The 13077-nt window shown below is 40.8% G+C and overlaps 1 protein-coding gene across 1 annotated transcript in view; it reads left to right on the top strand.

Annotated features, from left to right (window-relative positions):
* Positions 1 to 26: 26 nt before the first annotated feature.
* fgfrl1a (fibroblast growth factor receptor like 1a) overlaps positions 27 to 13077 on the top strand; it is a 37626-nt gene continuing 24575 nt past the window's right edge. Inside the window, exons 1-2 of the mRNA XM_081699547.1 lie at positions 27 to 566; positions 1146 to 1242. Coding sequence (XP_081555673.1) covers positions 1179 to 1242 — 64 coding nt within the window. The 5' untranslated portion in view covers positions 27 to 566; positions 1146 to 1178. The remainder of the gene's footprint in view (positions 567 to 1145; positions 1243 to 13077) is intronic.

Below are 13077 nucleotides of genomic sequence, written 5' to 3'. Positions count from 1 at the left end.
CGTAGGGCTGGACCGTCGTACGGACTTCAGTGTAGTGTGACGGGACGTCTGACAATGTTGTTTGGCTAAAATAAGTGACTAACGGTATATCGCAGGCGTCGAGTTTTAACAACCACTGCTAATTCATCAGGTCCTGTGCATTAGGAAGGCACTACCTCAATATTGACGTTTGTAAAGACCAGACAGCACAAAGTATATCAAATTTCGAGTTACGCCAGAAGTGAACTACATGCGAGAGCTGTAGGCTACGGTACGGTCTATGGTGGACTGTCATCCAAAGAATTTCAGCGCTTGTTTAATTTATTAGACCGCGTGCGCAAGTTAGTAAGTTAGCTAGCTAGCGTTAGCTAACTTGGAAAATTGTTCTTTTTAGCATAAGCGTTAAAGCAAGCCGTTGTTATTTGTACTGGCTGGATTTTTTATTGTGCTGACAGCGGATTTAGTTCGGATACTGCTGTCAGTATTAATAGGTTAAACTTCATTTGTTTGGACGTTTTAGTTATCGATGTAAGCATGATATTACTGTCATTTTTGGAGGAGAAATTCGTGGTTTTCCTCGACTGTTGGTAAGTTTCTATTTTCCCTGAATTGTTTGGTTTTCCTTTGATTCTTAGTGTTCAACCCAAAACGGCGGAATAGCCTGAAGGTTTTCAGTGTGTTAAATAATGTATCAGAGTGTAGTGTGTTATCCTCTGACAATAAGTAGTCTACACTTAAATGCTAGGTACCCCGCTTTTTATTGATTTGAATGGAAGGAAAAGGTAGCAAGCCAACTAGATATTTTACAGTGACCATGGGAAAATTGCACTTCATTATATATATATATATATATATATATATATATATATATATATATATATATATATATATATATATATATATAATGTGTGTGTTGTTTTTTTTTTCCTGTTGAATATTTTCAACATGTGGAATGACAAACTCTTCTTGTGATTGGTTACAAGACTGCAGTTTTGTTTAAAAAAACAAATCCTCAGTGCAAATTTCCCCTAACCCTAACCCCCTCCAAAGTAAAAATCTATTAGACATTTGAGTATCTTTGAGTACAGCTGTTTAATGTTGACTTTCTATGAGCAAAATTTATATTTTTCTACTTACTAAGTGCTTGTTCATGATTTGCCATATAGATTCAGGAACCAGTGGCCTTTTCTAGGAACATCATGGACCTTTTATGGATTGTTTTGGTCCTTTGTGATATTATTTTCCTAACAGACTGTGCTCGGGGTGAGTAAAACTGTGGTTTTCTACTTTATAAAGTGTCTGAACTAACAAATGGCATTTTGAATGCTCAGAACAGGTCAGAGGTTCACTACCAAAAACTAATATGCAACACATCATTACATAAGACCTAACCTTTCTTTTATTCATAAATACAAGATTGACTTTCTGTGTCATTCTGTGTCAGAGTTTAAGCACATAAATGCTAACAGATTGTAACTTTTAACAGAGCTTTGTGCTTGCTGTGTATTGTGTTTTAGGTAGTGTTTATCATTTACAACTAAACATGATGGAATGTGAATAAAGTTAATTATATGGTTAAACATTTTATTGTTGTATGCCTCAAAGAAAACACAATTGATAAAACAGATCCTTTACTAAGCTCAAATGTTAATAAGTAGCTTCGCAATGAAGGAAAAATATTCTAAATGTAAATACATATGTATTTATTTAAAAATAAATAACAGGTAATTCAGTCATGCCCCATGCAGTTTAATTCTTCTGAAATTTCATATTTTGCCTCATTTTAACTGAATACCTTATAAGTTTCCAACATCTTCAAGTTCAAGTTTGGTTTATTTGTCACATACATAGTCATACACAGTACAACACGCAGTGAAATGGTGGATTTCTTAAAACATTTAGGGGCATAAAAAGGCTCTAGAACTAGATCTATAAAGTTACTTTCCAGAATCTGTAATGTGTAGAGCAAAGTGACAATTTATTTATTTCCTGAGTCTCCTTTATACTCCTGAGTTTACTGCATTGAAATACAACCAGCCCAAATCCAGAAGGATCCCTTGAACCTCCTTAAGTTCAAAACCAGGTTTGGAGCATGAAACCTTCAAAGCTTGTCTCTGTCTTTGTTTCACTGAATGCGATCCTCTCACATTAGCCAGTCTCCGGCCTTCCTCTTTGGGCTGCAGCAAACCATCGTTTCCATTCAGCAGTGGCTGAATGCAGGCCCAGGCTGCTGATGGGAGAGATAGCACAGCTCACTGACTCCACTCCATCAGGGCTGCAGGTGAAGCGTGAGCGGAGTGGATTCTCCCTTTTTCCCTTAGCATATGTCTCAGACTCAACAGGCTGTCGCCGAGACCGGCAGAGAAAAGATGGGGGTTGGGGGGATGGGGGGTTAGAAAGTCATAGAAAAGGGGCGGAAAGAGAGAGGGAAAGAAACCGTCCAAGAGCGGCATCAGAGAAGATTGCATCTGTGAGGGAGCTCCGGAACAATGTGGCATTCACGGACACACAGCCGCTGCCTTCACGGAGACGCTTGGGCTAAAGTAAACAAAAATGCAGTGAGCATCACGATTAGATTAGGCAGTTATATTTGTTTGCCGCACAGTGTCGTAGATTTCGGATGGTCAGTTCTTGTAAATCAGCAGCACCGACTCGCTGCCTTGATCGTATCAGGACATGTAACCGCAGGCTTGTTTGATATGTTACACACTTGATGCTACAAAGGGGAAAGAGGGGAAACAGACAAAAGTCTATCTGTTTGTCACATGAAGACCAGCCAGATGGCGATCATGTTATCTTGGGAATTAGATATTAGAGAGTGCAGGCTTTTGTGTTTCAAAGCTAAGAAATTCGATTAAAGGATGGTTTGGCACCCTTTTGCCTTTTGATAGGATGCTTTGGTTTGGTGTCCCTTGTTGCTTGGTAACTCCATTGTTGTGAGTTGTTTACTTTTATTTGTCAAATTCTTTAACATGGGATCTTAGGAGGAGATATTTATGGATGTCTTGTTATCTCCTTTAAAAATTTAGTGCTGTTATTAAACAAACTATTGAAGATGAGCTCAACATTGAAAATTGTATAGAACAGTTTTCTTATGCTGCTCCTTTGCTCTATAGGGAGTATGAAAGATTGAAAGAGTGTGACCACTCAGTGCATATTAATATTATTGGCTAATTTTATGTTTGCATCCGTTTTATTGTAATGCATTACAAGCTATGTTTCTGATATTTCTGTGTTATTAAGTGAATGGCGTCCTACATGGTTTAGTAGAATTTTCCGAAATTAGAGAACACTACTAGAAGTTTAAATGTCATGTTCTGATGTTTTATGTATGTCTGGTTCATTATTATGTATTATTTACTGTACCCACACCTTCATTATCAATTTGTTAAAAAATTCCTCCATTATATCTGCAGTAGTTCCTGAACTTGCATCATTGTCTTGGATACATGTTGCACCATTAGCAAACAGTCAAAGATCAGGAAAAATGGATGACCATATTGTTTAGTGCCAGGCTGGGGATTCACTAAATTGCTAATTTTGTGACCCTTGTTACATGGGGACTGCAGAAGACTGTAAGATGAGTAAAATTTAGCAATTTGCTTGTTGAAGTGCTGTTTGTTTTCTGCTGCCAGAGAGACACACATGGACATATTCAGCTTTCACATAGTTTCTGGTCCTGAGCATTTCAAAGCGGATGAGTTAGCATCTGTGTCTGTCCACTGACCATCCCAGTCATTGTGTGTATGAAATCCCAGTTAAGTCAGTTTTGGCTTTTTGGCCAAACAGCTAGAAGCAAAGTGCAACATGGAATTCCAGCAATTTGTTGATATAATGAGAGTTTTTGTATTTTATGATGCAAAGTTTACAAATCATAAATAGATGTTATGTAAAACATTGACAAGATCTGCTAAGTCTAAATATTTACAAAGGAAAGATTTGCTACTATAGTTCAGCATTAGAAATTTTTATGGACTTGCTCTAAAAATCTGAAAATTAGTTAACCTTGTTTTTAAGTATATACTGAGTGATCACTACCGCTGTTCCTAATAGCCTGCCCAACACTTTACAGACAATTATGCTTTGTGATCCACTGTTCTTGGCAACATTATTGTACTCTGAATCAGGTGACAGACTATACCGAACTCTGTACCATTGTGTCAACTTTTAATGGACTCTTTCATGAGTGAATGTTTTAAATACAAATTTACACTGTAATTGTACATGTAAATGCTGTTTACACAAGCTCAGCGTAAACTGATTTAAATTATATACACAAACTATCCAGACAGAATCTTTTATAAAATAAACAAACAAACAAAAAAGACACATCCTTCATGAATGAAGCCTCTGGAAACATGGCACCATTATGCAGAGAACTAGACAAGTATCCTCATCAGTTGACTTTTGAGCCTACAGAACTGACTGCTACCTATAGCCAAAGTAAGTCTACCTAAGAAACAGCGTCTCAGTGTATATTACATATTGGGTTACAGAATATGAAATTACATAGGATATTTTTGTTTCTATTGGCCTTATTTTATTATTCATAAATGTAGTTATTTTTATGCTCAGTTTCTCCCTGACAATATGAGGTCAAACATGCAGTAATTAAATTATTTCACAGAGGAAGAAAAGAAGTGAGAGTAGGATAGTTAAAGACCCTGTGGGTGTTTGTGGCCTATCTTGAACATGAGCTGAGGTGTTCAGAGGTGCCTGCTATTTTGTTTATACTGATGTGGACCACCCTTGTTGCAGATACACCTTGAGACATGGAGCAGAGGCTTTGAAGCGTACACAGTTCTGCTCCTAAAATAAATAACCTCCAAACACATGATTGGATGTGAGGAGAAATTGGAGATTAGAGAGAATTTTTTTTAATTACAAAGGTTAATTAACAAGAAATAACAGAATATGTGGATATAAAAAAGGTATTACAGAAATCTAGACATTTGTTCACCCCCACCCCCAAATCCCCTAACTTTCCCTTCCTCTTCTTCTCACTTTTTCTGTGCTTTTCTTACCTCCATGGTTTATGACCATTGAGAAGCCAGTGGAAGTTAATTTACCTTGTTTAAGAAATAAGGTGTCACAGTTGGCATGCCTCACTTATCCCCAGAGCTTTGCTTTAAGCAGCCAAAATGTGTCAAAACAGTGTGGGATAGATGCTTGGCTACTATGGCTTATCCTTTATCTTTTTCCCTTTTAGTTAGATGCAGCTGTTAATGTTATGAACTATGGACCTTACTTACTAGTAATGATTAAAGAGATTTGTTGCTATAAACTTTGGAACTCTAGTCCCCAGTAATTAAAGAGTGATTTGTGAGATATTTAGGCTATCTAGGGACACTTTGGCATTAACAGTACTGCCAAAAAAGTATCTTCTTTTTTTTTTCTTTTTTTTTTAGAAAAATACATTAGTTGTTTTGGGGAAAATAATATTAATCTTAATTGCATTTTAATATGGTCAAATAAATGTTTGTGTTAATAGCTGTAGAATGTTGCCTTGTATCAGCACTAAGGAAATCGCCACCATAAATGACTCTTGTTACTAAGATGTCCACAACGACTGGTTCCCAGAGAGAAGTTGTGAGAAAGCTGTGACATGTGGTCACACTATGCAAGGAAACAGGAAGAATAGCTGTTAAGTGGGCCCAATAAAGTTATCATGAAGTCAAATGGTGTTTACACAGAGACCATTTTTATATCACCTTCTCTCATTAGCAATAGACTGCAAGTGGCCTTCTTCTGTAATAAGGTGGGGGAAAAGTCTATTCGATGTAAACGTGGTTTGCTACACTAAAGTACAACTGTCTCTGTAAAGCCTTGCACAAGACTAGACTTTAGGCATTTGAACAAAAAAAAGTACACAGAATCTAGACAGTATTTTGGGAAAGGAACAGTCCCATTGTGGACTTATCACCCATGTGGGGCACAAGCTTTTATTAGCCTATCTGATTAGGCTCCTGGGGTGATGCAGAGACATATGGCAGCCTATGGACATCTCCCCATCCATTGGTTTCTTGGAAGGCCTGAAGAGTTCTGCCGTTGGCCTTGGTGCCATGTGGTGCCTAGATGCTGGTACAGGATCATGTTGCTCTATTCGGGAGGTGTCTTCTCTGTGGGAGTGAGAGAGAAGAAAAACAGCCTGATTTGAGGGTGTAGGGGGCTGTAAAAATATTTATCTAAGCACAAGACAAGGAGCATGGGTTCAGCACACCAATTGTGGGTAGAGCGTGAGGTTGTAAGATGGCACTGTTAAAGCTACAATAACAGCAAGACTTCACATGGTGGGGCAGTAGGTACACAGATCTGTCACATAGAGTCATCCCTAACTTCACCCCGACTCCTTCTACACCTGCACCTGCTGTAATTGAGGGTCCTACAGCAGTCACTCAGTGTTGTGGCTGTTTTGTTACTTGCCCTCCACTAGTGTACAGCAGTGCCTATGAAGCCCTGATGCATCAATGGATTATTGTTGTGGGCCGGTGGTCTGTGTTCAGTCAGTTCCTCATGAAAAAGGGCAAAGGTTAGATGAGACAACCAGAGAGTGGGCCAGGTTGGGTCACATGCCTGACCTTTCACCAGAGGTCTTAGAATAACATGTTAGTTCTCCCCTGGTGTCCGCCTGTGTTTCCAGTCTTGGAGCATTTTTTTAATTAATATCGCCTTTTCAGTCTGCCATTCTCTTTCTCATTCAGTCCTCGCCCACCCCCGCATCCGTCTCCAGCTGTTCTTTTGGGCGCGTTACAAATGAGATGTTGAAAAGCAGTCTTCTGACTAGAGACAGCTCCTCTTGTTTTCTTTGGGATTTGGCATGTCAGTTTGTGTTGGGGCCTGCTCCCTTCCAGCAGCTGTGTATATGTCATGTGTTGGGGAGTGCTTTGTGGCTTCTTCAGAGCGAGAGAGCAAGAGAGCGAGAGAGAGAGAGAGAATGCCACACCAGCCTCAAACAAAACAAGGCATGCACATGATTGATAGCCCACACCTCTTCCACTAGCGTCCCCCTCGTCACCCTCTCTGCTGACACACAGATGTAGTCTTTTTACAAAAGCCCCATCCCCCTTTCACGAAAGGAGCTAGAGCTTAGGATACTCAGCTGCATGACTCCCAGGCCAGCTATGTGCCATGGCCCAGATATGTACTGCAACTCCACTACCGCCTTCACTGTGTGCCAATATGCCATGTGACCGTCCCAAATTATTAGGGTTGGAACCTGTGCTCAAGGTGCTGGCGCCCAGAGCGATGGGACACTCATGGCTGCTACCCTTGAATTGTTCAGGGTGTTGACTGGTCTAAGGCCAGACAGCTCTGAGCCCAGCATCTCTTCATCCACAATCTCTCCGGTGGCAGCACAGTAGTGCTCACACAGAAATTCTCCAGCAGCATTTAAGAAACCTGTATCTATTTTATATAGATCATAGTTCCCATCACTGTAAAGGTTTTTGTGTTTCAGTCAACGTGCAGCACAACTGTGCAAACTGGCCCGGACACTTATTTAAGGATTAGATACTCACACCCATCTGTGGCATACATAAACCAAAACTGCCAGTTCCAAAATGTAACACTGATCATACATTGTGCAACAGAGTTTACCCTCTTGGTTACTCACAGTGTGTTTTTAGGTCTTTTGGGAATGTAAACTGTTGCCCCTGATAATACTCTGCTGTCTTTTTGTCCCTTCGTTATATATCTGTCTGTTGCTGGGGTATCCTTTTCAAGGTTAAAGGATCCCCATACCGCCACAGATAACATGCATAGCAGTGTTGATTGACATTAAAAGTCTGGCAGAGATTTCTACATCATGGAGGATTTGAACAGCCTTTCTGCTCACCGCAAGTTTTTTTTTTTTTCCCCCCAGCCACCTGTTTGCGATTGTTTGCATGAAATGTTGACTGTTTTAAGCTCATTCATCAACAGCTCTATTTTTATTTTATTTTATTTTTTTTACTGAATTTTCAGGGGCTGGATATTTTTTATCTTTATTTGTTTAAGTGGAGCAGTGTATCGTGGTAAGCTAAAGCTTGACTGTCAGTGGCTTTTCAGTTTTCGTCTGTCGTACCGTTGAAAAGCCTAGCCAGCTGTTGAGGTCGAAGCCCAGAAGTTGGAATGTGTAAAGTGTGTGAGAGTTGTGGGAGTGGTTTAGGCCCTTGGGAATCTGACACGATGGCAGGCGCGACTGTGAGAGTTGTAGAGGTCTGGCACCCAGACAGCTTTATCCATCCTCTAGCATGGAGCTTATACTTTGGCCATGGGAAATGCATGCACCACACAAATGGCATGACCGGAAGACATTCAATTGGGTTCACTGTGATCGATGGTTCTGAACTGAACATGCTTGCACCTGTGGCAGTCCTCATCTGCTGCTGGCTGTAATCCATCTCTCATCCTCTTGAAGGATCTGGCCTTATTAAATGACCTATGTGGGGATATGAGAATCTCTGTCTCTCTACTGACACACACGGGTGTTGTTTATCCAGTATCACATACATTGTCCACAGGAGGTCCTGCAGTTCTATAATCGCTATCCGTAGTCTTTAGTCTTTAGCCTCTCCTTCTCTTCTCGCCTCTTGCTGAACCTGTTTGTTTTTTTCTCAATATTTACCAATCCTTTGTATTTTCAGCTTCATGTTGTGAAAATATGTTTAAACTATATTTGTAGCACACCAGTTCCATTGAGCTATGAGGCTGCTCCTCAATATATAATCAACGTGAGCAGCTGATTGCTGCCAATCTCCCATGGGCTTTATCTCTTTATTTTGCGAAAGGAGGCGGGCAAGAAAGCAGCAGCTCGTAGGAGCAAAGCAGCAAGTGAAAGAGGGACGCTGGTATGGTGGCCAGATAAAGAAAAATTACTGTAAGGCAGAGGACAGATCAGCACCACACGATGGGGCAAGATTCAGCACACACTGACAGGTACAAGTGCCACGATGAATGATTCATCTGAGACGATCGTCCGGGCCCGCAGGCCATGTGAGCAACGTGGCCATCAATGGACACTTTGTAGGGTCTGTCCCTCCAGCTTTTGGGCGGGCAAGTGGGTGGGGGTGGATTGGGTTATTCTTCTCTGGCGGCGCCACAATGAATGCAGGGGCAATGCACTTTACAGAGAGAAGCAGACGGGGGATGGGAGAAGGGCAGGAAGGGGGGCGGGCACCACAGAGTTGTGTGGAGGTGCTGCGTATGTAATTTAATACAGGTACTTTATATGGAGTCCTTATGCAAACACCAGGCTGTAGATTTCCCTCGGAAACATACAGTACGACATTGCATCACCTGGCCATTTTAGGTTTCCCATTTTTTTCGATCTCAAAATAAAACAAGCAGTCTATGTGAACAAATTTTATAGGCGAGTCCACATTGAGAACATGTGCAAGTTTGGGGGCTGGCACATAGCCCAAGTGTCAGACCAGCATTGCTTTACCCACAGCTGCCTTTTTCCCCAGGAGCTTAGGGTGGAATGCTTTCTAGCTCCCTTCCCCTGACCAGCCTGATAACCCTTCTTCCAGCTACAGGTCCATCTAAGATCTTTCCAACTGTCCCAGTCAACATCAGATCTCTGTATTGGATGTCAATTTGTTTTCACAGGCCTGCATTACACAGGGAGGCTTTTGGCCTTTAGCAGTTGCCCACGGAACGTGTGCACCAACCGTTTTCTGACAGAGACTTAAGCAGAGCAAATTGGGTTAGTCATGGCTGAAGCATGGTGTGGAATGTGGGAGGCTAAGTGGAGCTTCGGACGAGAGGAGTAAAGGCGTGCTCCAGAAAGAGAAATGGAGAGGAGCGACTCCGGCAGAGGGCAGGAATGTCAGCAGAGAGGATCTAAGGGAGTAGAGCGGCAAATCATTTTCTCTAGCATAGCCCATGGTATCTTTTGATAGTTAAGGCTAATGGTATTGGATTAAGATGTCGGGTCATGGTTGGCTGCTATTGTTAAGCGTGAATGAGGCTTTAATAGTAGCTGGAAAATCATGAGCTATGCACATGTGTGAGCTGCCAGAAATTGCTTTCTTGTGAAAATAAGCCCGATAGCAAGTGATTGCTTTCTCACTGTAGCTTTACTTGGTGTGCACAGTAAACATCACCATTAACCTGATATCATGATAGCCTCCATGTTTTTCTTTACTTGTTAAAATACGAATTGTGATGTGAAGTAACACAAACTGCCCTTTATCTCCACAGGAAATCGTGCCAAACTCAAATGGGTTTATCTCAAGGTTGTTACTGAAGCACGGATAAACCACTGTTACATAAGCTGCTGAGGCTCTTCCACTTAACTTGTGTTTGAGTTTTGCAGGTCCAGTGTAGGGTGCCTAGTAATCAAATATTGACAGTTGATTACAAGAGAGAGCTATTGCAGGTGCCGGCCACCTATCAGGAGTGGAGGTAGGGCCCTCTGTGTGCCAGATAAGGCCAAGGAGGAGTGCGGTTGGCCAAACGCTCTCCAGGTTTTATCAGTTCACAGGAGGCAGCTGCAGTTAAACATTAGCTGTAGAGATATGTCCTGCAATGGGCACTGCAAACTGTTTCCCTTTCCTCTCAGGTTTGCTTTTATTAGTAATTTAAATTGCAATTGTCTTATTTCTTACAGATTCAACTCAAATTGACTTTGGAACTTGTGTACCATCATGTGGCATTTAGATATTAAATCTTTTAACATCTACTCTTAAAGGTTTTCTTCCACTTCTTCAAACTCTTGTCAGCACTCCTGCTTTTCTGCCATTTACCCTAATCCTCACCTTGACCCTTGTCCTGACCTCAAGCCATAATTCAAAGCAAAGTCACCTTTCACACAGCTATTGGCCATTGTTTTGGATGGGGCAACATTTGTGGAACTAATTCATCATTTTGTTAATTTTTACTTTACATTCTTACCACTGGGTAGGCAGCCTGATATCATGAGATCTTGACAATCATCACATTGAGAGTTTAGAATCCAGCAGTAGGGTTGTGGAATGACCCAAAGCATATATGCTAAGGAGCAGTGTGCAGGCTGTGGTGTAGTGGGTGACCATTTATAACCTTCTGTTTTCCCCACTTTGTTGTATGCTGGGGGGGGCTTATATATTCATGCCCCACATTCCATGCCTGTGTGAGCTGTTTGGCTGAGCGGCAGAGTGGAATTAGCCTCTCCAGCCTGCCAAAGAGCACACATGCACATGTTTTACTAACTTGGTATATTTGTGTGATATAACGCTATGTGTCCTTTGCATTGAGATATTCACGGTGAGCTTGTTGTCCAAACAAAGTCCCCTTTTTTTTCTTTTTATAATAATCAATGGAACTGGCCAGCCAAACTAGAACCCTTGAAATTCTACTAACTCAAAGTTAAGCTGCTAGCCTCCTCTTTGGTCCCCATTTCTGATGCCACTATCATTTTCAAGTCCAGTCAGGTCTATCATGGCTCCTGGTCTGGGTCATTTTTATCTCAACCTCTGTAGAACATAAACCCCTCGCAGCAACCACATGTAATTGAAGTTGTAGCCTTAAACACAAATTTTTTTCCCCCACCAGTACACAGTAAGAAGCTCGCCTTTTCCCCGGCTTTCCAGCGCCAGTCACAGCCCTGGGAATTCTCTGCTCTCAACGTATTTTTTCAGGCTCCCCTTTCACTTCCAATACATCTGGATAATTGTCATCCAGGCCCAAGTTTTTCTCCATTGAGTTCCCATAAAAGACTTTATAACCTCTGCAAGTATGTTGTCCATTAAAAAACTCCTCCAGGTTCTTGGCTTGCTAGCTAGAAAAAACAACGCTTTTGAAACTCATCCGTTCCACTGCTTTTCGCCACTCCGTTCTCTAGACCTCATTGCGACTTTTCATTTTTTATTTCACACTCATGCTGAAGAAGACAGGTGCTATTCAGGTCGCTTGTGGTCAGGGTTAATTTCGCAGGACAGACTGCTCTTTGTTTCCAGTGAACCTGTAGCCACTATATAAATGAAACAGAGGTTTACATATTTCAAAATGGGGAGTGTCTGGACTAAGTCAGGTTGGTTGCTTAAATGATGTTAGGCCCAGTCTTTCATTTTCTTGACGTGTCTCATTACTTTAACAAATCACAGAGCATTTTTTTTCTCTAGGACCATTTCAGTCTTCACCTGATATGTTGGCTGCTTTCTAAGTTTATTCAGTGATATAGACTGGAATTTTTTTTTTTATCATATTTACTGGCAATGAACAGTCAGGTTAATAGCCACCACTGCAGATGTCCTATCTGAATAAAAATGATCAATGTATGTTGTCAGACAAAATACCATCAAGTTGTGAAATAAAATGTATATATTTCTGTCAATTCTTCCTTCAGTTATACATTTCAGATAGTAACATTCTCAGAATTCTCATGGGGATTTTTGTTACTTTTTGTTACTTAAAATAGACTTTTTCTGTCCCATTTTTATGTTTAAATTGTCTTTTTATTGTTCATTGTTTTTCTTTGACATTCAATGAAAATAAAACTTCTGAACATGGTCATATGCATTATTCATTTACATATTACTTGAAACAGCCCTTTATTTTCATCATAATTATAAATTATTTGGGATATTGCATAGGTCATTGGCCTTAGAATCTGACAGTTACTGAGTGTATGGATACTCCTTTTCCAGGAGGCAGTATTGTCTGGATTCCATTTGTAGCCATACTGGAATTAGCCCTGCCCCTTCAGGGAGGACAGAGGTTAACTCAAATAAAAGAGTCCTTCTAACAAGCTGCATAATGAGACCAGGTGACTCCAAATAGGAAGCACAGTGCAGTCAGTCGGGTGTTTTTTGACTTTGTGTGGTGCCTGGAACCAGACTCATACCACTTAGCTCAATTCCACAGAGAACCTACACTTCTGAGCCTGGAATCAGCATTAGCATACACTGTGCATGGTACATTCCTCACTGTGGTTTGGAAATGAATAAGGGTTACATTTTCAAAGGTATGTCAACTTTTTAGATTTTTAGAATATCAAGGTGGTGACAGTGCAGCTTGGTTTCCACCAAAGTCAAAGGAAGGAAAGAGTTGGAGGTAAAATACAACAAGAAATGTTAATAGTGTTTTTTGTCACAGAAGTGCCACATTTGATTTGTGTCAGTTAAAGGATAAATTTGA

The sequence above is a fragment of the Electrophorus electricus genome, chromosome 16 (assembly GCF_041902795.1).
Source record: "Electrophorus electricus isolate QZ-2024a chromosome 16, ASM4190279v1, whole genome shotgun sequence".
NCBI classification, from domain to species: Eukaryota; Metazoa; Chordata; class Actinopteri; order Gymnotiformes; family Gymnotidae; genus Electrophorus; species Electrophorus electricus.
The sequence above is the reverse complement of the archived record's forward strand: the minus strand, read 5'-3'. Positions and strand labels throughout refer to the sequence as shown.